The sequence below is a fragment of the Chelon labrosus genome (assembly GCF_963514085.1).
Source record: "Chelon labrosus genome assembly, chromosome: 2".
NCBI lineage: Eukaryota > Metazoa > Chordata > Actinopteri > Mugiliformes > Mugilidae > Chelon > Chelon labrosus.
The window spans coordinates 15394873-15420599 of record NC_140338.1 but is presented as its reverse complement, the minus strand read 5'-3'; the positions used below and the strand labels follow the sequence as shown (position 1 = coordinate 15420599).

At 42.0% G+C, this 25727-nt stretch overlaps 1 protein-coding gene across 2 annotated transcripts in view; it reads right to left on the bottom strand.

Moving 5' to 3' along the window:
- fbxw7 (F-box and WD repeat domain containing 7) overlaps window positions 1–25727 on the bottom strand; it is a 109648-nt gene that overhangs the window by 50965 nt on the left and 32956 nt on the right. For both annotated transcript variants that reach the window (XM_084567380.1, XM_084567381.1), the window contains 2 exons: window positions 21633–21878; window positions 20861–21415 (listed from right to left, as the gene is read on the bottom strand). In XM_084567380.1, the coding sequence (XP_084423506.1) occupies window positions 20861–21415; window positions 21633–21809 (732 nt within the window). In that variant the 5' untranslated portion in view covers window positions 21810–21878. The remainder of the gene's footprint in view (window positions 1–20860; window positions 21416–21632; window positions 21879–25727) is intronic.

The following is a 25727-nucleotide window of genomic DNA, read 5'->3' as shown; positions in this document are numbered from 1 at the left end:
AATATAGCATTTCTACAAGTACTGTGTGTTTATTGTTTCAGTATTTCTGCAGCTATTGGCTTTTTCACGGCTGACATTTTGACTGCTCTTTCCCACAGTAGGGAAAGAGCAGGTGTTTTAATGATGGTTTAGTAAAGTGTGCCAGCTTGCTAGAAAGGTGGAATCTACTCTGAATGAAATGCACCCGTCATTAATTCACCTTATAGGTCTACTGTTGCTAAAACAGTTTAATTCTGTCATTATGGCTGCTTAGTACGGCATTAAACTTCAAATTGCAATCAGTTATTGATGGTAAAATTATAGAACATACTGTCCAATTATATACACCGATCAGGCATAACATTACGACCACCTTCCTAATATTGTGTAGGTCTCCCTTGTGCCTCCAAAACAGTTGTGACTCATCAGAGAATGGACATGGACCTTCTGAGGGTGTCCTGTGGTGTCCATTACCAGGATGTTGTTAGTGGGGTCTTTTGGGTCCTATGGGTTGAGGGGAGGGGCCTCTGTGGATCAGGCTTGTTCCAGTGCATCCCACAGATAATTGATCAGTTTGGGATCGAGTGAATTTGGAGGCCAGGTCAACACCTTGTGCTGTTCTCCATGTTTTTTGAGTTGCTCTATTTTTTTTGTGTATGTCTGTGTCAGGCTGCATCCTGCTAGGGATGGCTGCTGACATCAAGGAGTGTCATTGCTCTTGGTTGGGGGAGCCTGGTCTGGTCTAGGTGGGTGCTACATGTCTAAGTAACATCCACATGAATGCCAGGTCCAAAAGTTTCCCTGAAGAACATTGTATTGTCACAAGATGCTCAATGTTATGTACTTCTCCTGTCAGTGGTTTTAATGTTGTGGCTGACTGCTGTAAGATCTGGCTTTTGTCTGCTATGAGTAAGAAGGCAAGTGACTAGTGTAAGAATTTGGAGCTTTTTGAAAGGTTTCCAAATCAATCATTGTCTGTGTTGGAGAACTGTTCAGTCATCTGTGCTGAGACTGAATGACTCACTTTATTCAAGGCAATAAGCAGCACGTCCAGTGTGAAGAGTAACAGCGTAGGTTCTGCTGCTCCGAGATAAGACCAGGAATCACCTTTCTTGATGGAAGGAATAACTCATTGAATGAATGAGAGAGAGAACAGGCCGCAGTGAGAGAATTACGAAACTGATACAAGGCAGGCAAGGCAAGAGTTTTATGAAAGTCAATACTCTGCCAAGTATGTAGCCATCCTCCTTCTGTTCTGTGCTCACCGCAAAAGAGATATAATTTCCAGTGTGCTGTAGTGCTAATGGGATAAAGGAGGGGCATGTCCTTGAACGACAGGAAGGATTTATATTATTCTAATTTCCAACTGATGAAGGTGAAAGTCTTAATTTAAGGGTATGACTACCACAAAAAAGGAAGACATTGAGGATTTTCTTGTGGGCTTTTAAGGTCGATGGTGTCGAGAATAAAATGTAAATTTTCTCCTCGTCCACAAAGGGCTATGGTGGTTAGTCAAATATAGACAAGTGCATAGTCCTGTTGGATAACTTTCTAACGTCAACAGTGTTAATTCTATTGTTTGCTTCAGGAACACTGTGACCGGAGATTAAATGAGTGCCGCCGGAGTCGTACAAGGTTTCCTCAGAGTATTACAAACTGCCGTGCAGTGTTTGGAGATGTGATAAGCTTTCGAATACACCGATGTACACCTCAAACTAAACCCCTCGGATCGCATTTCGTTTTCTCACCGGTACCTGTAGCAACGTGGCCCCGTGTGGTTCTTAACAGGATGCTATTTTTGGACCCTAACACGGCCTTACTCGTCATACCTGGAGGTACGATAAACCACGGGCAAGGTCATTTATAAAATGAGCAAATTATAAATACGTATGTCTGGGGGCCTGAGCCTGGCGGCCATCCATCATCGCTCACTTTCTATATGCTGCTAATCAATGTCAGACAATAAATCAGGTCACATGGGCTGAACACGGTCGCTGACAGCTGCAAAAGGAGTTACTGTAAATCTTGGGGGATATAATGTTCGCGTTTGGTTCACAGTCATCGTTTCCCTTTTTTCAGCCGTTATAACTCTGATTAATTCTGCGTGATTCTGGTGTTCCAGTGAACATCATTAAATATTTATACAGAGATTTACATGGTGTCGTGGTCCAAAAAAAAACATGTTATCTCCAAATTTGGCCGTACTGAAGTAACTGAAGGATTAAGCGTTCTTTTATGGTTTAAGAAAATTCTTCTACTTCTTAAGTAGGACAGCAAAAAACTAATAACTGCATTAATTATTGATTAGTCCACTGATTACTTTCTTAATTATGGTTTAGTTGAGAAAAACAAAAAGAGTGAAAAATGTTCATTAGTTATTCTTTGATCTAACAAGAAGTCAAAATGCAAAAAACAATACAGACTTTTTTATATATTTAAGAATAATCACAGTGGAGTAACTGAAACTAGAGAATATGGTTTGTGGCCTTGCACTCATCGGAGGGTGTAATCCTCATGTTGCTGAGTAAGTATTTTAATTTTCTCTTAAGCTCTGAACAGACCTCTTTGGCATGTACTCAGGTATGCAAACAAAGGGTTACAAAACCCGTTCTCGCTGCCGTTAAACTAAAAAAGAGCCACTTGATTCTCCGTCAGGTGCATGTGACGGCTAAGAGGAGGCAAGCTTAAAAGTTTTTTGCAAACAGGCAGTATGAAGAGCTTTAGAGGCCAGGAGTGAAAGCTTCTATCAAATTAGGTCTGATTTAGCAGTGGGCTTTCACTTAGTGGTTTTTAAAATATTAACATACTGATATTATTAATTCTTTCTGTGGTGTTAAGAGGCTGCTTAAAGAGAAGCATAACGATGTGTTACAACTTCATAAAGCAGACTTTGGACACTGGCATTTTTTTGCTGAAGTTTGGCAGAAGTCACGACCTGCAGCAAGCGTCCAGACAGCTCTGCAGCACACCAGAAGAGCACATCAAAGCGCTGGGACCACACACCGAGTCAGACAGCAGGGTTCAAACACAGATTAGACAAACTATGCAGACGGTCGCATCAGTTACAGCCAGTCAGCTATCCATTCACGGGCTGTCTTCGCTGATGACCAGATAACAGCAAGCAGGACACACTGTGAAAGGCGAAGGAGCAGCTTTTTGAAGGTCAGAGATGAGAAACCCCGATACTCGGACAAGGGAGAAAAGAGACAAGGCAGCTTACATTTATGGAGGCAGCTGAATCTGGCGGAGGAGCCCGATGTGAAGAAGTTCGGCCTAAACAGCAAAGATGCCAAAACTAATACAACTGTCACCATGGTTACCGCCATCATATCAATTATCCAGAGTTTTTGTAAGAAAATCGTCAGCTGAATTCACCGTAAAGGAATCACTACAAATTGCAATTCAATGGGGGAATACACTATAGTTTCTTCTACAAAGTTTCTTTATAATGCCACATTTACTCATTTTTAAATGCGCATTATCTAGCAGACAGTTGATTCGAGCCGAGAGCAAAAACAACCAGACTGGCGACATGAAGGGTGGAGACACAGGAAGTGACTAGCAGCAACGTGGAGACGAGAGACCATGAAATGTTAGCAAAATTTAGCACGACGTAGAGAGGACAGGCAAAAAAAATCTGACTGTGGCGACTATTTCTAATGATTGACATACGATGCCACACAGAAACACCACAACATTCACAATGGTGATAGTGGGCTTGGCAGACAGTCGTGGTGACAACGACGGCATTTACTTGTCAGAGAGCGAAGATGGCAAAAAGGGGCTAGCTCCATACATACACTAGCAATATTTTATGTTGTCCCTGTTTCACTCACAAACATTTGAGGTGGGAACTATACAAGAGGGTTACCTAGGCAACCACAAGCTGGAACACCCGTTGGCAATAAATGGGCGACGAACGAACTGCTTGATATGTGGACGGGGCTGAAGTTCCTAGAGAAGTCAGCGAGAGCCTTATTTTCATTTTTCAGTAATCCAGACTAGACTCCACACTCTACAAATAGCTCAAACATCAAAGACATTCACAAACAGGTACAGTGAAAAGGAGCAAACCCTCAAACTGAAGAAGCGAAACCCAGAAAATGAAATTTCTGTTTACTCGCTAATCAATTAATTTCTCCAGCTCTACATTCAACGGTTTCAAACCGAGCAAAGCGCTGGCAATTTATTGCCAATTGTCCCGACTCAGAAAGTCTGGCAGCAACCAAGCTGACAGGGGAGTCAAAAATATTGTACCTTTCTTCCTAAAATCCCTTTAATTATTCCAATGTTTACCTCTATCCATGTTAAGAAACGGCAATAAATCAGTTCCTTTAATTGCTATTTTTTGACTATTAGGCAGCTGCTACTCAAAATGGAAATAGTTCAGATATTTTTACAGGAGTAAAATGCACACGAGGATCAAGAGCTGGTTGCCCCAGGTGGCTCTTTCAGATTCAAGTCTAGTGAATGACCAGTAGCGATGAATTATGAAAGAAGAGCGTGTTCCATACAGAAAAAGTGAGATGAATTATTAAACTGGTAAAGAGACGTGGGTGTTTGTTTGTGTGAAAGATAAAGTGTTTGAGAGGTCTTATTTTGCCTCACGCCTGCACTTAAAAAGACAGCGCTCGGGAGCCGTGACACATTTCTAAAGGAAGAGTTTATCTTTTCTCAGCTGCTGTCTAACAGCGTGGGAAATGTCAGTGCCTTCAGGCGGCCCTCTGGCAGGTGGGAGGCACATCACTATCCAGTATGCTCTGTATGTAAAGCACCAAAACACTATGACACTATACCAGCTTGAACTCGAGAGGTATTTAGATCAGGCTTATGATCCCCTGATCATGTGACACAGTTTGACATAGGCAATTACTGACTAAACAGAAACTGCATGATTAAGTTTATTTTTTAATGTATGTACCCTTTTTAAAGAGTCTCCGAAAAAAAATCTGAGAAGTCAGATAAAGATACGTGCTGCTTAGCTTCCATAGTCATGAGAGTGCTTTTAAATCGCGGGGTAAACAGAACTGTTTGGCTGATCTGGGTGCTGGGTGCCTGGCCGATTGGATCTGTGTGCTCCCTGGAATGGGACCGCTTCTCAGAATAGCCAATGGCAGATGCCTTCCTCTGTGTTATTTGGAGGCCAAGGGCAATGGAATCCCTCCTGCGGTGCACTATGGTGTGGTCCTTACTTCAGGACAGAGGGCGGCTTTAAGTTTGGAGGGCACAAAAAACGCGTCTCTTCGCATCAGTGAGTCATGCGAAGAGTCGGCGTTTTAAAAAATGGGTTCAGACAGATCAATGTAACATCAATGATTAAATAAAGCTTAACACGTCTATTATATACTATACTGTGCGCTGCTTTATGTTCTGCTTCCTTATGAATATATGCAGCGAGGGATGCAAGATGAACAGTTATTGATTGATTCATTTTTAGTTTTATTTTCAATTGATTTTCTGTGAAATGTGGGAAAATAAAGAGAAATCTCTGGAATGTGACCCTCTAATGACTAAAAGTAAAAATAAAATCCTACTCAAAGCCAACAAAATACCAATTAATATTCAAATCTCATAAATATTTTGGTATCTAACAGAAGAGAAATGAACACAGTCCAACTTTCTTGATTTTCCTGGTGCTGTAAGATGCAAATGGAGAATTTTTGAGTTCATACCAAACTGTAGAGATCATATACGTCAAGGAACTGCCTGACTGCTTTTATCAAGCAGTTCAACAGCAACGCCGAGCTTAGAAAGGGATCTCTCTCAAACTGTGTTACAACGCGTTGCATCAGTAATGGAGAAGGGGAGAAAAAAAGAAGAAAGAATAAAATCTTTAAAAGATTAATTAGCTCCTTATCTTGTCAAACACAATATTCTGCATTTCGACTGTCCACTAGCAGGAGAAAAATGAGCCCGACTGAGAGTGTTTGTGGGGCTGCGTGATGCCGTCAGGGAACCTTTAGTTTCTTTACAACACTTATCTACAGAGACCAACGTGAGTAAAGGCAGCTGCTCCTCCAGGGCAGCCGCGTTATCTAAAGCGATACACCCCTCTGACTGCAGCCGAACAATGAGGAGGTTTAAAGTACAATTACAGCGTGTATCCCGAACACTACCAACACAATATTTAAATTGCTGCATTGCTGATGTTGCAATGATATCACCACAGAGTCAAAAAGGTGCATTTTTCACGAGAAAAGTGTGGTTCCAGTATTAACTAAACACAGTCGCATGTCTATGAAGCTGGCTGAAGTGAAAGCAAGGTTGCAGAAGCGTAAAACGTTGTTATTGTAATACAAACGCTGAGACAAATATCATTCGACCCTCTTTCAGATCATCTGACCTCCGAGGAGCAGGATCTGGTGTGGTATCATTTCACTCTACTTGTCACGTATCGGACAGGGACACACAACTAAAATTGAAAGTGACTACGTCCTCGGCGTATCCAGACATATGTTGTCAAAAATAGACGGTTAAAAAAAAACTGCAATAGAAGTCTGGCTAGATGTGTCATAATGAGAGATTAATTAGAAGAATATATTAAAAAACTGATGACTGAATTAAACTCTCACAGTAGTTCTTAAGATTTTTTATTTTTTTTTAAATGTCCGTCTGTTACATGTTTCAGCATAAGAAAAGCGAACGAACACAGCAAATCAAACATAAATAGAAACGATAAAAAACAATTTACAGTAGCTGTATGCATCTAATAAATGTGGATCTGGATAGCGTATAGGAAACGCAGAGGCTCTGGGGAACTTGATGAAGAACGTTTCAACACACCCACGGCACCTGCTCAAACAGCAAATGCATCTCGCCGATAGCTGATGGTGCAGACATAGCTGCCGAGGGCACGTCCAGATTGCCTTACTCGACAGGCCTGCAGGGCAGGGCGTGGCGGGTGAGAAAAGCAATACCCCGACTAAAATGTCCTGCTGTTAATGTTCTATATCTCGATTCCCATCTCCTGCAACAGCTGGATGTCTATTTTTGAGACCGGAAACGCAGTGTCGATTCTCACGGTTACTTTTTAATTGGAAATTTAACCCACGACTATTTTTTCTTCAGTACAATATGAGAAGTTTTAAAAGTCAGTGTGGATCTCGCTTGAAGTCTCTCAATGTGGAATCAAGAGTATTTGGAAAAAAGCAGAGAGGCCGATAAAGAAGGTGGTAAATCCCATGCAAGAAAAATTAATGCAACAATCGTGGTATGAAGCAGAACCATAAAAATGAGAAGACATTGTTTCCGGCGACACTAAAATATCCGAGACATGCCTTTCCACGACAGCTGCCACGCGTGCAGCACAGTCCACGCGGCTTTTACCTTGCATAGACTTAACAAGAGGAATGACTCCATGAACTGGACTTGTGGTCGATTCCATTTAGTTTCTTTCAGAAGAAAACACGAGGGCTCGAGATGTCACTTTCTTACTTATTCAAACCACGAAAACAAACAGACGCCTTAGTCTTTCAATGCAAATTAACGTGCATGTAGGTTATTGACAGTATCTAGGCATATGAGGTTTGTCACTGGCTTACAGATGGCGGAGTTTACAATTTAACTTGCATCTACCTTCTCAAATATCCTAAACATTAGCTCGATGGCTGTGGATCCCCAACACTGAAAATATAATTCGGTGCATGAGCTGGATCTGGTGAGATGACACCAGCGTGCTCACAGTCTAGCGTGCCAACGCTAAACAGGGCTACTTGAGCACGTTAGCATGCTATTTGCTAAACGGCACTGAACTGAAAGCACAGCTGAGGCTGATGAGGATGTCATTACTATTGCGGGTATTTGAACAACAGCAAGGGCAAAATGTGAATGTGCGCAGATGGTGACATCGGAGGAGTCATTATTATTCATCCCGAGAGGTGATTCGTGTCACTCAAATGTACAAAGAATAATCTTAATCAGTAAGATCTCTACATCATTTCATTGGAAAAAAAAATAAAGAACAAACCCGCTGGAACCACGCCAGAATGTTTAAAGCTAAATTCAGGCAGCTTATAAAACTAAGGGTTACATGCAGATGCAGTAATTAGAGATGATATATGACATCCCGCTGTAAACAGAGGGTGATGGCAAGCTGTTGCAACACAAGGCTGCACTGTTATTTTATTTTTTTAAAACACACACACACAGATTTGACATTTTACATATTTGAGTGTGTTGCTGGGTGGACTACCTGCCTGTGATCTATCACAACTCAGGATCATACTCATAACCACTGCATAATCAGCAATAACTAAAATTTCACCGTTAGAATTAAGCAGTTTGTTTTACAAAGTTGATCAACAGAGTAGTTTGAAAAAAAAAACAAAAAAAAAACAGGCTTAGCAGACACTCAGCAGTGATTGCCACATCCATTTGAATTTCTATTTTAGTCTTTAGTCCGATATCTGACGACCGTTCCCCTCACTAAATCCACTTTTTAAATTTATTTGACTGTGCGGAGGGGAGGGCGACATTTTTGCCTGTCTGCCTGCCTTTCACATCTCTTATGTCGCTGTCCAAACCACTATGATTAAGTTGATCATTTAATTTGATAATTCATTTTGATCATTTTTAACTTTAAGGAACCATTACATCTTGTAATGACAAGTTGACAGTCTTTCCCAAGAGAGGTGGGAGACTGATGAAATGAAGAGAGAGTACACAAAACGAGAGTTTCGGATGGAAGCTGCAGTGTTAAATTTTATGTTATACTCTTCTTGTCCAGCACTTCTGATATTTTTTCCAGATATGTATTTCAAGGTCAAACGGAGAGAGACAAAACACGTACACGATTCACGATGAGACAGCTAAAAAATAATATGTGGGCTTTTAAAACTATTCCATTTTGAGAAAATGTAGTTGTTCAACTCAATGGAGCGACTAATATAAATGATAACAGGTTTTTAGAAGGGGATACACGATTAATTTAATTTATTGGCATTCATTTATTTTATTTTTCCGCTGAATGAATATGAAATAAATATTTTATATCAATAAGACAAGAAGGTTGAATCAACAGATAATATATAGTCACTAAAAAGACAATCAGAAGGCTTTCATCCTTAAAGAAATGCCCTTGTTTCACTTGGGAAGCTGCTTACATGTCATTGGGGTCTTAATCTATTGATTTTAAGTCACCTTTTATATTGTCAAAGCCGACTTTTAATGTGAGTGTGATGTCAGTGTTACCGTTATAGTATCCTATTTTTCTTCACTAACGCCATAGTTAGTTAGGGAGTGTTTTTGAAAATGCTTCAAGTTTTCCTGACTGATAAAATAAGAACAACAGATTGTAATGCAAGCGTAATTCCCAATTAACAATATAAAATTACCAACTATCCACTTTTTCTAAAGGTCTTACCAATAAATCAGCACTCTAGCCCATCATAACTTAAACAGTCACCTCAAGCATTTGTTTATCTGACCAATGAATACCTATTGATACGATGTATATCAAGAATATATCTATCGAAACCTAAAAATAGGCTCAATGGATGCAGCCTTTTTAAGGTTATATGGTGGCGTCCTTGCTAATGCCATGGGTGGAGCTGTAGCACGCAGACCTTGCATCAATGTCCGTTTGGGAACGTCGGGCAAAAGGACAAATCCAAAGACTATAATTATCTTAATTTTGTTTCTTTTTAATTGTAGCACTACAGTTCAAGCAACGTAAAAATGAAAAACCTATTGCGCAAGTTCGTAAAAAGTTGCTCGCAAAAGGGAGATAATGCAAAAAGTGATTTACTGTGCTTAAAAACTAAATGTAGCTACCTATCTATGATTAACTGTTTTTATAATTCCACAGTTCGACAAAGTGACCAAGGTGAAAATGGGCGAGAGGACAATGACCTTTGACATTTTGGCGTCTGTCGTTAAACCAATGTCAAACTGTGTCGGCGACTCAATACGTACAATACTCACCCGTCTGCGACAGAAAGGCAATCCTTGAGCAATGATGTTGATGCTAAATATCTTGAGTACTTTCTGAGGGGGTAACGACTCCCTGGTGACGTCCTTAGGATCTGCCAGGTTGAGTTTCTCACTGTCCAGCGGGACATGCGAAGTCTTCTCTTTCCCACAGGCAACATTAGGCATCTTTTTCCGAGCACCAGATGACGAGAAACGGGGGATAGGGCAATGCCGCAGCATTGCAAAAAAAATTAATTATAAGCCGTCTAATGGATCATGTCCCAGAAGGAGCTTCGAAAGCTAACCAACTAATTCGGGAGGTACTTTCCTTAAAATACTGTCGTAACTTCCTTGGACCTTCCAACCATTGTACAGACGTATTAAAACACTGCACTCGCTGAGCTCCGACCTACTCAGAGCGCATCCCCCTGCTGACTGCCACCCTTTAAAATATCTCTGGGGTGTTAGGTCACTGTTGCGCCCAAGCCAGTCACAGGAGCAGCTGCTGTCAGAGCCTGAATGGATGGACCAACTCAGCCTCTCCCCTCTCAGACGGCGCTGTGGAAACTGCTTTCATGCGCCCTCGGCGGTGGAATGTGTACCAAGAGTCGACCGACGCAGCACGTGTCCAGGGAACTTCCTCATTGTGGTCATTTCTCTGACTCTACTTCTGGTCCACCCAACTCATCGGACTACATCATCACCAAGCCCAGTTAAGTGTTTCTAGGAAAACTGTCAACAAAGAACCAAACAACACATCTCTATGTCTAAAAGCCAAGATTTGTTACGCCAAATTTCTCCAACTCTTTCATGAACGGAGGTGTTAAGGAATGTCAATAACTATGTCAGCAAATGGGCTGTGGATATTTCAGGAGACCATCACACAGTTGTCCAATGTTAGCATGTGTGACACATGCACCTAAACGAGCATCTAGCTGATGAGTGTCAAGACGGATGGAGAGATTTAAATCCACTGAAGTATTTTCGCGTGAAGCTACAAATAAAGACGTTTCAAGCACCAATGTATGGAGGTGCTTAGTTGCAAAACGTGATGCAGTACCGGGGAGTTATATTTATGCCGATTCTCCAAAAATGTGAAAAGAGAAAATTAATTCAGAGGAGAAAATAGCTGACAATCAGTCCTGCATATGTATGACTCCACAGACTGAATACGGGTCCAAAAGACAACTTTCCCCATGTGCATTTAAATGTCCAAACACACAGTAACAAAAGACCTACAGGGCTTAACCTCTCTTCTATTCTCACATCCACCATTGTTTGGGGAGGATTACAGAGCCTGAACATCTATTAGAGTACACTAAGGGGCCGACACACCAGTCAGCTGTTGGACGCCATTGGGTGTCCATGGCGGACCAACGCCCAGAGTTTTTACAGTATGTTCAGCACTATCGGGGGAAGTTGTGAGCCCTCGTCAACAGCTGTTCAGCCAAATGAGCCATGATGTAGCAGCAGCAGAGGATGCCAGCAAGAGATTTGGCCTAGTAAATAAGTTATTTCACCTATTTAGAGTTTTAAATTTTAGATTACTAGCACTCTAGTACTAGACAGCAGTCAGACATATCTGTCCACAACCAAAGACAGTTTTAACTTTTTAATCACCCAAATCCAACATTTCTATTTTCCAAGTCTTTTGTGAGTTGTGATTTATTTAGTTTCTTATTCACTGCAGTTTTGCTGTTTGGATTCTTTTCAACAAAACTGCCTGCACTGAGCTTGTGAAATAACGTTAATGTGAGTTAGAAGATCGCTGGCAAACAAGAAATGCACGCTTGACTTTCTGTCATGTGGGTATCGACAGAAGACGAATGGAATGTGTCCCCACTATGGACTATATATAAAGATAGAGGAGCTCATCACAGCATTGAAGCCCAGGGTGGTGTTTCCGGCCATCGCCATCTTGGCAGTGCCTTACTCCCGACCAATTCAAAAATGGAAAGAGGCAGCATGTGAGTCGAGCAGAGGCGGGTGGGTGGCGCCTATGGAAGACAGCTAGCAACTGGAGATGGCACCCACCTGTCGCTTAAGTGGCCCTAAATTATGACTTTTGTTCGTTTTAAATAGCTTTGATAGAAATGCAAACAAGAGTTATTATAAAAAGCCATCATTTACACAGTTGTCGTTAATGGAAAATGGAAAATGATCCATACAAACGAGAGAAATAAAAGAAAAATGGGCTGTAAACATGTTTATTTCTGTTTTGACATTGTGCCTTGCTGTAGGAGTCAGTCTCAGGTAGCCATTTGGCAGTTCGGCATTGGCTTCATTTTTCAGCCCTGGAGATTGCCACTTGGCCTTAACACAGGCACCAAATAACCATCAGCGATGAGCTTACCATCAGCTGCTGTATTCAAGTGTCCAACTTTAGGCAGTGAATACCATTTGTTGGATGAGTCAAACTTTTCTGGTATCTTTAGGTTAAGGCTGATATGTCGGGCCTATTACAGTCTTTTAAATAGGCAATGCCAAACACTGAAACTGGAATTAGGCAAATGAGCTAAAAACTTCTCACTACTAAAAAGATGCCTGGCGACTGCTGACTATTCTGAAATTTCCTATTCAATCACTGTCAGCAAACAATGATTGACATTATTCCACATACAGTGTGAAATAGCCACCGAGGCACCACGGAGCGGCTGTTTGTTTCTGACATGTCCCAGGCCTTGTAGAGGTTACTTGAGCTTCCAGACTAATCTTAGGCCGTCATCAAGCTATGTGAAAGACACACTATTCCAGTCTGCTAAAACATGATCACTCCAAAGTTACTTGTTAAACTGCAAGCAGCCTTTCACTTTTTGCAACACTTGTTCTCAGTGCTTGGTAGAACAGCTATTAATATACTATTTTCTATCAAATGATCTGGGAACTTACAATATATCCGTTTGCATTCCCGTGACCACAAAACCCAAAATATGACATTCCTCTAATGACAAAACAGGGATAAAGTTCACGGAGTTCCTCAGTTCCCACAGTGTTTCTGACTTTGTGTATGCTAGTATCCTCCCAAGGCAAAAATCGGTTATATTTTTGGAGATTTGCAAAAAAGCAGGAGGAAACATGCGGCCCTGTTGAGCTTTACAGTAACCAAAGGCTACCCAGAGGAGAGACCTACCCAGTGCCACGATTAAATCCACTGACAAAAAAAGCCCAAATGTTATGGTCACCAAGTTACTGTTGTATAAGCTCATAGCATGCCTTTGCAGTATTTTGACAAAGCTATTACAGGGGTCAACTATGTCATCTTCTTTCTTTTAACACTCTGCTCAGTATTACTGCTTGGTCAATGGGTTTGCATTCCCTGACAGGACATCCCAAGACTGCTGGAGGTGACAAGTCAAGAATGTTTGGCTTCTAGTTACTCAGTTCACTCTGAAATCCTTCCCAGGGTTTCAGAGCAAGTGAGCTGACAGGGTTCAAATGCAGATGCAGGTTCTGAGCAAGGGAGAGAGTGTATGTGTGGGAGTTGGGTAGGTAGGAATCTTAAAGGAAATCTTTGACCTTCTTTAAAAGGGGAGAACAAAGCTAATCATGAGCGGATTGCAACTATAGCATTAAGTTTTATTTTTTGTACAGAAGCCCTCTGGTTGTGGAGTCCATCAGTCCAACGCTATTAGACCATCCAACATGGAGTTTGGACAGAGTTTAAATTCTGCTTAAATGCTGCCAACTGCCTTCATATCCCATCACAGCAGTACAGGAGAACATTAAGTGACTTTGCGAATGGGAAATCTTTTTTTTTTTTTAGACCCAATAAAATGAAATATAAATGAATACATTCCTAATGGGCTCTAATGACAGAAAGCAATGAGCCTTTAATTTGAGGAAAGAGATAATAATATTGAAGCGTACGTTCCAACACTGTGATGTGTAATGCAGAGAAAAGGTAGCACCGAGAGAGCATCAGGGCGCGTTTTATAAGCTTTATGCATCCACATATATGAGTATACTAATCATCCTTTTCACTCCAACCACTGCCAAACACCAGACGCTTTACATGTAAAAGCAAAACACATGAGAAACCCTGGACAGTGTGAGGAAAGCATAGTGAATAGGTAAAGCCTCTCTGTGCAGTCTGGCTGCCAAAACCAATCACAACGTGTAGACCATGGATGAGTGGATGTGCATGACTTTCAGACCACTGTCTCCCTCTGGTGTCAGAGACTGGGACAACGATATTTCGCAGTCACCAAATGACTTCACATTTTAAAGGGACTCTCCTCAATACTTTTTATTATCTTATATATTTGTCTTAATTTCTAATCATTGGGTCAATCAAATAAACACAGCTGGCTTGATTGAGTGCTGTATCTACATGTTCTATGGAGAAGCAAATCCTTTTGTCCACACTTCATTGTGGTTACTGTCTAAATGAATAAAAGATGCAGAAATGCTGAGGGAACATCAATTTGGTGACATTGTGTGGATCTGAAGTTTCCATTTAATAGCATACACTGCCCAAGACCATTACATGAGTCTAAACAGCTGATGATTTTAACGCCAGTTCACACGATAGTTGCATTATTTAATTTCAAAATGAATGTATAGGAGCACAGAGCCTACACAACCAATGAGCATATTTGCAGTCTGAACTGTCAGCCAAGAACCACAATCACAATCTATTTTGTGTGTGTGTATGGGATTTAGTGTCCCAAAAGTACATTAATTAAGCAAGAAATATACAGTCCTCCACTGAAGACTGAGTTAAAATATATACGTTTTAGTATTATTCTTCAACAGCCCGACTGAGGTCTATCGGCGAATAATGAGGAGCATCTGTGGGGAAAATAATTCGTCATCAATATATTTTGTGAGAAACTCAAACTAGTTGCTTTCATGTGGGCGGATAAGAACATTGGTTCTTTGTGGCTCAAATCTGCCTGTGTCACATGGCCAGTGTGTGGGAGATGCCACCTACAATAAGGCAAGCTGCCTTTTCTTTGGAAATATATTTAATTGGTGGCAACGAAGCGTTATGAAGAAAAATGGACCACTGAATGTAGCTCAAATGCTCCCAGTTAGCTAACAAGTTATCGCTTATTCTATCTCAGAGACACATATAGATGGAGCAGGCTGCAGTTCAATGTGCAGTACAGTGCGGTGGTATCAGTCAGTCAGAAGTTCAGAGAGATAGTGCTCGATAAAGCTGTTCACAAGGCAACAGAGCAGGAACACCGGGACAAAAGCGACTCTTTACGTGTTCGATGTGGAAGAGATTTTCATGTGGTTTATTGGAACGATGAAGTCAACTCTGAAAATGACAAAACAAAAGGACATCTGAGTGGCAAATATATAGATTCCAGTTAAGCAAATGCCTTTACTGCATTTACATTCAGGCTAGTGTTGTCCACAGCAACTGAACGGTGGTGCTGAACAGGTACAGTAACATTTCTTCCAGATAATTCAGCGCTTTATTCTTCCACCTCTGTTGTCACTCCACTCTGGCCTCGTCGCAGATTCACTTGCAACTAAAGGCCTCTTATGAATCATTATAAGACATCTAATCCTCTAAGATCTCCTAATGCCTCAGTCATTAGTCAAGGGTGATGTGTTCAAATGAATTCTGAGACGGATGGGCAGTAATCGTTTTCATGTTTACATAAAATCAGACTTTAAGACTAAACTCTCACATGTCTAATGTTCTCTCTGACCTGCCGTGTAACAATATTTGGTGAATTTTGTATGTAAAGGCTGTTTAAGTACAACTCTAAAGCTGGCGACACACTACACAACGTTCACAGATATTAAAAAGACTGGAAGGACACACTAACAGACTGGCTTCAAGCCGATTTTTTTGCATGACCACTGAAAGACTGGGGATCACACGCTTAAGAACTGTGTCTGATGAGGGATCACATATTACATGATTTGTTAAACCAACTAAAGCCGACTGATCGCATCAAACTCTTGCGAGGGCGACAGTTGTGGTATGCACTAACACCAATGTTATACAGGCACTGTCAACGCGATTCATCTCTGCTCCAGTTCTGTGGACCAGGTTCACTTTGTCTCCACTCTCCTGCCATCATTGTTTTTATATTACCGCTACTTCCTGTCGTCTTCTGAGGCTATTTCCTCTCTTGTTCATTGGCTGTTGGCAACACGTGTTTGCAGTTGGTTCAGTAATCAGTTCTCACTACCTGATCACGTCCAGATTCGGCTTTAAAAATTCTAACTCGTTTGATTAACTGCGACTGAGGTCGGGTCGGGTGTGCTCCCCTCACACATTAACAGATTCTTCTGCCAACTCCACATGCCGACTGTCCCAAACTAGTGCAGACTGGTGCAGACTTTGTCCAACTGGCAAACGTGGGTAAAATCCGACAAAAGAATCTTATGGTGTGTCCTCAGCTTAAAGCACATTTGTCTTCTACACTTTGACAAAAGGACTGATCGCAACCGAGTTATGGAAAATGGAGAATACTGAGCCATCCAGTTTGTTGTCCAACAAGTTCACAAGTTTGCTTGGCAGCTTTTTTTGTCTTTCTGACAACAGAGGTCCAATCACAGTTTAAAGGGATTCCAATAAAGCTTCTGTTATCTATACGTGGACTTATTTCACATAAGTGCTATTTATACATTTCCTGTAAAGTGGATTACAGAAGTAGATGTCATTTCCTTACACTTAACACTTAATTTAAACAACCTCAAAGTTTCCACCTGCCAATATCAGATGACGTGCTTTCCCACAGACTAATCTATATGACACATTATACAGATATGAGCACCCACGCCAGCCCAGTGGCTACAAGCCTCACGATTACATAGCACCATACATTCTGCCGTTCAACACGTGAAAATATCATATGATACCTGCACTTTTAATTCACGTACCTTTGAACTGAAAGGCATGTGGACACAATATAAATCTGAATGAAGTTTTGACTCAACTCCATTATATGTTTGCACTTCGGGCCTTCGTGGATGTTGATGTCTGCGTATAGATTCACAAAGCTCTTCGCGAAGCTTAAGTGATGAGCATTGCCGGGAGTGTTACCCCACTGGCAGGGGATCAAACGACAGCAGTGTCGAGTAAGAAGAGGCGTCTCATTCGGGTGACCTGACCCTACCGCACCTGGAGCCGGGGAACACAATCTGTCCTCACCGAGGACAAGCCAGGACATGCACAGGACGTGAAACAGTCACAGCGGCGAATTCACATTAAGTTTTATACATGTAGATATATGGGTTTGCACACCTCACTTATGCAGCGCATGTATCTATCACCCAACACCACATAAGTCTCACTTACAAAACCACTGTAAGTGTTTTAGTCAGTAAATCACAAATTCATATTTATTTTTAAAATAAACTCATAGCTTCATATCTGGGTGATCAGGCATAACATTATGACTACCTTTGTAATATTGTGTAGGTTTCCATTGTGTGTCCAAAACAGCTGTGACTCATCAGAGCAGGCTTGTTCCAGTGCATCCCACAGATACTTGATCAGTTTGGGATCTAGTGAATTAGGAGGCCAGGTCAACACCTTGTGCTGTTTTTCATGTTTTTTTTAGTTGTTCCTAAACTGTTTTTGTGTGTTTGCCTGTGTCAGGCTGTGGGTGGGGGTGTCTGGTCTGGTCTAGGTGAACGGTACATGTTTAAGGAACATCCATATGAATGCCAGGTCCAAACATTTCCCAGCAGAACACTGCACAAGACGGTCAATGTTATTTAATTTTCAATGTCAGAGTTTGAAAAAATTAAACAGTATTCATGTTTTGGAATGTGACTGAACAATTCACTCAATTTAAAGGCACATTAGTGGTGGTGACACTAACTAACAGATCCAACGTATTAATATCAACATTGAGCATTTTCACTGACACATTCTTTATTGTGACCAAGAACTGTATTATCTATTGTAGGTCCTTGCAGTTAACCCTGTGCACTGCTGACTTTAATGATCTTGTTTACCACGTGAAGCATTATTGGTCCTTAAGCTCCCCCCATGTACAGCAACAATAAAAGAGGAGTTCAGCAGTGAAACTAATTCAGCATTCAAGTCTTTTAATGTGTTCTCAGGTTCTTTTTTGCATCTATTTTATTGTTCCACCTATCAGTGTTACTCTTGTGCGTATTATTTTAGTTCTGCAATTGAGTTTACCATTGACGTCATGTATGTGTTGAAGTTTTTTTTGTTTTTTGTGGAACTAAGGGTTAAATATAACAATGAACAATCTACTACGATACAGACACTTCTGTAAAACATTTTAAGTTCCACATTTCTCACAGGAACCGTCGACCAATGTCATCAGAGTCGTTCTGCTCTTAATTCCAAGCATACCGAACCCACAGCTGAACAAAATGTGTCCATTCAAACATCAAAGCCAGCTGGCCCACTACACTGACTAAGACCCTGAGAAACCCATCTGACAGCTGTGTCAGATGGCGAGAGGCACAGAGGAGCAAATTCAGACCAACTGCTATATTTAGGACAATATAAACAGAGACAATATCTGCATCGAGACCCACTGAACTTTAGCCTCATGCACAGGTGAGACACCAGTGATGAGACAACGCTGCTGAAATCCATCACAGCTAGGAGTCATTACCGTCCACTGAGATCAGAGTATTACTCTGGCGTCCTCTATCATACCGCTGGTGTATTTAAAGTGAATGTACAGTGCGATACGGTAGCATGAAACGTCGCTCAGGGAGGTGGAATAGAAATATACACTCAAATGCCAAAACAAAATTTTAAAAAAAATGATTCTACTATAACAGCCCTGCACTAAATCTTAGCTTCATGAAGTTTATGGTGTTCAGCATTAGCTTAAAATAACTGACAGAGCTGTTGATTCAACCGTATTTTGATTTTGGAGGCTGTGTTGTAGCTCTCTTGAATTGCATTGTGTTGTAGCGACACATGTTCCTATTATTCTGACAACCGTCAGTGGGCTAGGCCATATAACAGAAACAGTTAGCTATTTATTCAATCCAGTTTAACAGCACCACAAACTACATCCTCAAAAATGATCATAAAGTTGAATCACCAGATTTCTTACACGGTTTCAACATAAAGGGAACATTACAACAGCCATGACGCTCAGATTTAGTGCAGGACTGTTACATTAGAATGCATTGGTGTTCACTAGTGTACCTAATGATCTGGCAGGCAAGTCACTGTCTGGCATTATTCTGGAGAAAAGGGTTCAGTTAAAACCAGTCAAATACTAGATTGAGGTTGCTGATTATGCAACCGGTTTTAATTTATTTTTATGACACAGATCCACGTATTTTTAAAAGAGATTTGTCAAATTTTACCAGTAATTTAGATAAAACAAAAGATTGACTGGTTTTTATTCTTAACAGACTCATACCACCGTTCGCTAAACCGATCCAAACAAGTCAGGCTGTTATAAACACAAGGAGGATGAACGGCCCAAATATATTCCGTCTATACTTAAAACTACATGACCGTCCAGTAACACGTCAGTACGAAAAGATCCCTGACATCTATTGGTTTGAGTGTTAAAATTTATGTCGGCACGTTCCGACCAAGCTGTCAAACACGACCATCGTCCCTCGCTTCTGGAAAACCTATTGGTGAGCTGCACTTTCCGCCTTTTAAATATAGGTGCTGCGAAGGCCACTGAAGCATACTCTACGGACGTCATGTCACCAGCCGTCACCGAAACAAGACACCGGGGTTGAAGGAAGGAGCCGTGCTGCATCAGAGCCTTTTGAACCCACTGCCTTAATTCTCATAGCGAGGAAAGATGTGTCAGTCTGTTTTAGACCGTCATGTGCTCGTCCGTTTCCAGCTACACTCGTTACTCATGCGTCAGCCTTCAATCAGTGAGGCATCAATGTGCTTTTGCCACGTCATAAAACGGCTTCAGTGCATTGTACATATGAATGAATGAGCTGTACGTGTGTGTGACTGTGAGTAGTACGCTGGCACTCCACAGAACCATGTCATTGTAATGGAGAAACCGTCTTTTTTATGCCCTTCAGTGAATAAAACTCAACAGCAAGTGTCTCAATAAAGTGTAGGTATTGTAAACAGCTCAAATGTTATATCTGATCGCTAATGAAAAGCCTCTGAAAGCTAAATACTCAGTGACGTCTTAAAAGGAAATACTTTCATTATTCAACAGGAGATGGGGCTAAAACTCTAAAAAGTCAGTGGCATTATGCACTTAGAAAGATATTAGAGAGATATTTAATATTTCTAAAACCTCTGTGAGGATCATAGCTGTTCTGAGGCCCCTTGGCACCGATGAGTGAATGTGTGTGGATGAGTCACTGTGACTGCAAAGCGATTTGAGTACTATAGGCTTCCTAATATTGTGTAGGTCTCCCTTGTGCATCCAAAACAGTCGTGACTCGTCAGAGAATGGACATGGACCTTCTGAGGGTGTCCTGTGGTGTCTGGCATCAGAATGTTGTTAGTGGGGGATTGGGTCCTATGGGTTGAGAGGAGGGGCCTCTGTGGATCATCCCACAGATACTTGATCAGTTTGGGATCGAGTGAATTTGGTCAACACCTTGTGCTGTTTTTCATGTTTTTTAAGGAGTGTCGTAGCTATGGGGTGGGGGTGCCTGGTCTGGTCTAGGTGGGTGGTACATGTCTAAGTAACATCCACACGAATGCCAGGTCCAAAAGTTGTCAGTGGTTTTTATGTTGTGGCTGATCAGTGACCATCCAAGCAGGGTAGTGCAGTAACATGCTTATGTCACAAGAGGGAGCCACTGTCTTAAATATAGCCCATACACTGCCAGTGCGCTTCACAGAACACAGTGAAGAGTTTAATCGGTTGGTAACTTCTCAAAGTGCTGTGTCTGCTGCAGAAGAGTCATAGGTGTAATGATGTTCACGGGACTGAGAAATTGCTTCCACTAATTTCCACTCTTCCCCCTGCAAGTTATCCCTCTGGATAACGTGCAGACCTTTACGCAGAGACCTCGTCTTCCCGAGAAAGCAGCTCTAATGGAAAACAGCTCGACTTACCTGTGAAAAGCTTTGGCGTGTACGTCCCGAATCCAGATTACTATTGGGGGCAGACACATTGTTCCTGAGAGAGGGAGACCGCAAACCGTCCTCTCCTTCTCCTTCTCCTTCTCCCTCTCCTTCCTCCTCCTCTTCCTCCTCCCTCCCGCTCTCCACCGAATGCTCAAAGTCATCGCTGTTTTGGTCCATCTCTTCCTCGTCCTCATCCTCCTCTTCCTCCTCCTCGCCCTCTTCCCTCTCCTCCTCCTCCCTCCCCTGCTCCTCCCCTCCCTCTGTCCTCTCCTCCGCCTCCTCCTCCTGATGGCTACTGCTGTTGTTGTTGTCCTCCTCTTCCTCCTCCTCCTCCTCTTCCTCCTCGCCCAGCGGCTGGCCCTGCAGTCGTCTCTGCTCTGCCCCCCACATCCACCGGGCCCCTTTCTCTCCACCGTTCACTTCGTTGGGAAGGCTCTCCTCCTCTTCGGCTCCTTCCTCGTGTCCCTGAGGGCCGTTGCTGGTGCCCGACTCGCCGGGTGCCCATGGTTGCTCTCTCTCGACATCAACCTGCGACGCCTCAGGCTGTGAAAAGACAGAGGAAGGACATAAACAATATCTGTGAGCAATGGTTTTGTAAGAAATGCAATCTGTTGTACTTCAACTTGCACAAAGGTTCCTGCTTGCAAAAGTGCGACTTTGAGACCAACTTTGAGGACGTTTAAGTAAACATTTACGTAAAAACTTGACTTATTCATCTTAAAATGTGAATGCAAAGCAAATCCTTGAATGGTAGCCTCACCCTCTGCTGCCGCTGCTCTTCCTCCTCGACTACCTGGTTCATGTGCTCATCCTCGTCATCTTCTGCCGCCTGCTGGGGTGCCCGAGCCGTGGAGGAGGCGTTACCTCGCACTGCCGGACCCCCGGGCCCCCGACTCCGCCTGCTGCTGCTGCCCCCCGACAGCAGATCCTGGTTCATTTCCAAAAGCCAGCTTGCTACCTCCTGGACCTTCGCTAGGCTGTCTGAAGAGGAGAAGGGCTTGACATTCTGCAGAGAAAACACACAAAAAGGCACGGTTGATTAACATTTGTCGGTTGTTTTCTTCTGTCCTTTGTGTCTATGGGAAAAAATAAAAAAACACCGCTCGAGGGGAAAAATGTGACAACACAAGTTCTATTGTTGGCTCCGAAATAAAATAATGGACAATAATGGCTCTTGGAGACACATTTGTGCGGCTCAGCAGCAGACAAGGCAAAAAGGTGGGAGTGAATGTGTTTGGCTTGAGATCACACGGAGCTGGATGCTCAGCCTCAAATGCGGATGGACGGGCAGAATAGCCTTGAGAGCCACTAGGTGTTCCAACTTCCAACAAAGCCAATGAACAAAGCCCAATCTGTCTAATAGTAAAAACACAACCAGGCTCTAAAGTAACAGAAGCTTGTTCAAAGAATCGCCTTGAAGATTTTGCGCAGTCGACAATCAACATAAAATAAAGACAAGTTGTCAAGCTTCTAAATGTGTTGCGCTGCTGATATGACTTTACTAGTTAAGGATGGCAAACCCACTGAATAAACACATGAATACAATCTTTTTTAAACATCTCAAGGAAGACGAAGAATATAAGGACATTCATAAAAAGACGGGAGCTTTATCTACAAGAGGCCGAGTGAGAGAAGCAGTAACGCTGACAAGAACACTGTTAATCCGCCAGAAAGTGTTTTTCCGTGTGTGCTCAAACTTAACTGGAAAAAGGCTGCACACTGATGCTACACGGATACAGCAAAAACACATCTACGCTTCCCCCAGGGTGGTTACTAATCCAACAGCTTCAGGTGATCTCATAAACTAACTGGATTCTTTTAAGCTTAAGTGGGCAACAACAGGAAGTACACGTACAATTTCCAAATAAGACTAACTGCATGCACAAAGATATGAAAGAAAGAAATAACTGGACACCACAGCTTCCTCTGCTTTGGCTTGTCCGAGCATTTAGTAAAGAATTACCTGAACTCCACACTGTGCGACTTCATTGTAGAGAGTATAAGTAAAGGAAAGGGCTAGTAAACGTTAAGTGGAAGCACAACTGTAGCAGTGGCTAACAATCACAGCAGGAACGATACTTTCAATAACATAGAGCAGAGCAGCTGTCTGCAAGAGACCTATGAGCACAACCAGAAGTGCTGTAAGGGCGTGCTGCATGCGTGTAAAAGAAGAAGGTGAAATTACATTTATAGATGGCTATATCTGTGAGCTACTGATTCATCTCAAACACACTGCAAACAATCACGCAGAATGGTTTTTAAGAATAAAGTGGAAACTTTGACCGGAACAAGTGTCCCTCTGAAATGAACCCTACAGAATATCTTTGGAGTATTTCTAAATGGAGAGTTAAGTCAGCAAACAGCAGCACACCTCTTCACAGCTGTCACGAATACCCAGGCAGGATCGAATGGGTCATTAAAAATAAAGGCTGAAATTATTAATAACATGAAACAAATGAAGAACGGAATCTCAGTAACCAGAAACCACAGTTAAGTAAAGGATGGGGCAATGACTTTTGTCACAGTTACATAGTCACATAGTTATTAAATATGAAAATGTCGTTGCAGTTTTATTATAGTCAGAAACATTTTCCAATTAACTGGCTTCATTCCTCTTGGGCTTTGGCCAAAAAGAAGATTGCTGTGCGCATTACTTGATGGTAGGTGTAGAGGTGTTCATACAGAGTACACATACACCGATCAGCCACAACATTAAAACCACTGACAGGAGAAGTGAATAACATTGATCATCTTGTGACAATCCAGTGTTCTGCTGGGAAACTTTTGGACCTGGCATTCGTGTGGATGCTGCTTAGACATGGGCCACGCATCTAGACAAGACCAGGCACCCCCACCCCATAGCAATGACACTCCTTGATGGCAGCAACCATCCCCAGCAGGATGCAGCCTGACACAGAAACGGTTTAACTCAAAAAAACATGAAGAAGAACAGCACAAGGTGTTGACCTGGCCTCCAAATTCACTAGATCCTAAACAGATCAAGTATATGTGGGATGCACTGGAGCAAGCCTGATCCACAGAGGACCCTCCCCTCAACCCATAGGACCCAAAGGCCCCCACTAACAACATCCTGATCCCAGACACCACAGCACACCACTCTCAAAAGGCCCATGTCCATTCTCTGATGAGTCTCAACTGTTTTGGAGGCACAAGGGAGACCTACACAATATTACGAAGGTAGTCATAATGTTATGCCTGATCAGTATATAAGTGGGATGTGTGACTTGTGGACTTATCTGGTCCAAGGTGTAGTGAGTTGAGTAGATAACGCAGGTTCATCCTTTGGGCTTTTTTAGTACCAGTCACTTCCACCAATTCATGTGCAGCTATAAGACAAACTGTATAAACTAAGCTCAGGAGTGGAGTTCCTAATGGAGTTCCTAACATTAGCAATGAGACTTAAGTTCTGTATGTTCAAATAAATAACCGGTTTCTAACAAATGACAATAACAAACAATCAACAAGAGATTATCTGTCACTGTTTCATAAGGAAGTCAAAAGATCATTATAGCTGAACAGACTTCCTTCCTGTTCTTATTGACACATGAGGTCTTTGGTTCACGTTACATTTCACGTATCTTTGTTGCAGTAGCTGTAAAAGGTGCCAATAAGCGTTTTAAATGGCCACATGAGACCTATAACAAATCTCTTCAGTGACAAATCAAGGATCAAGATATGCAGACAGCCGGTCCAAATCTCCTCGAGACACTACACAAGGGATGAGAAAATACTTTGAGGCTCACATACGTTATCTGCTTCAGTTCATACCAGTTGTTGTGACCTTGAGGAAAAAGTCACTGGTCCCTTTGTAAGGCTTCTCCTCCTCTCCGTTGTATCGTCCCAGCGCTGTGGTGGGAAGCATTAGACCTATCTCAGATTGCACAGCACCCACTCTTGGGACTGCCGGTTCATTGCTGTGAGCTCAGAAAAGGAAGGCTATGAATAGCCGAAGTTGCCCCTGCCTTTTACCGGAAGAACCAAGATTCTGTAATTAGTGTCCTTAATGCAGCTTGTAATGCGTTTGTTGATATGGTTATTTAGATAGTTATGAGCTGTGCAAACAGCATGTGAGAGAGCCGGGAGTGACTAGTGAGGGGTTTTTCTGAGCTCTGGTTCAACTGGTAAAGCAGAAAATGCTTTGTAAAGCTAATACGGAGGGTAATGCAAAAACAGCAACATTAAATCCCAGCAATATTTGTTGCTCGAAAAGGCTTTCCACATGGCCTTTAGTATGCATACACAAGTTTCATTCATCAGTCTCTATTCTTAGCACTGTGAGAGCTCTGAAGTGGACAAAAATAGCTTTGGGAAACTGGGGAGGGCAGGTGTGAATTTGTGTTTGCTGATAGAAACGCTCAGAGAGCAAACACAGAAAACTATATCCGAGCTGTTGAGATTATGATCACAACAGTTGGTTTAGAGTCACACATAAAGCCTTGTTAATCAGTTGGGGAAAAAAAAAAACACTCCAATGTTGATTTAAACTACTACTATTATCTGGTGAATCACAAGTCTACCAGCCTGTCATATCACAAAGACAATAAGATTACTGTTGTGCTTATTTTGACATTAAATTCAAGTTTAATTCGACTCTAGTCATTTTTTAGACATCAACTATTTTCAGGAAGTAAGCACAGAGAAAACTGCACAGTAAAACAATTAAAGGGAGGATAATATTGAGTTGGGTTGAAAATAATCAGAAGAAAGTAGAGTTGAGAGTCAGTAGATTTCTTATAAATCCATCTGATGACCCAAGAGGCAAAAAATGAACCTGAAACAAAATGAAGCCAGTCTGGCAAAGTCAATTCTTCTCAGAGGGTGAGTCTGCTAGCAC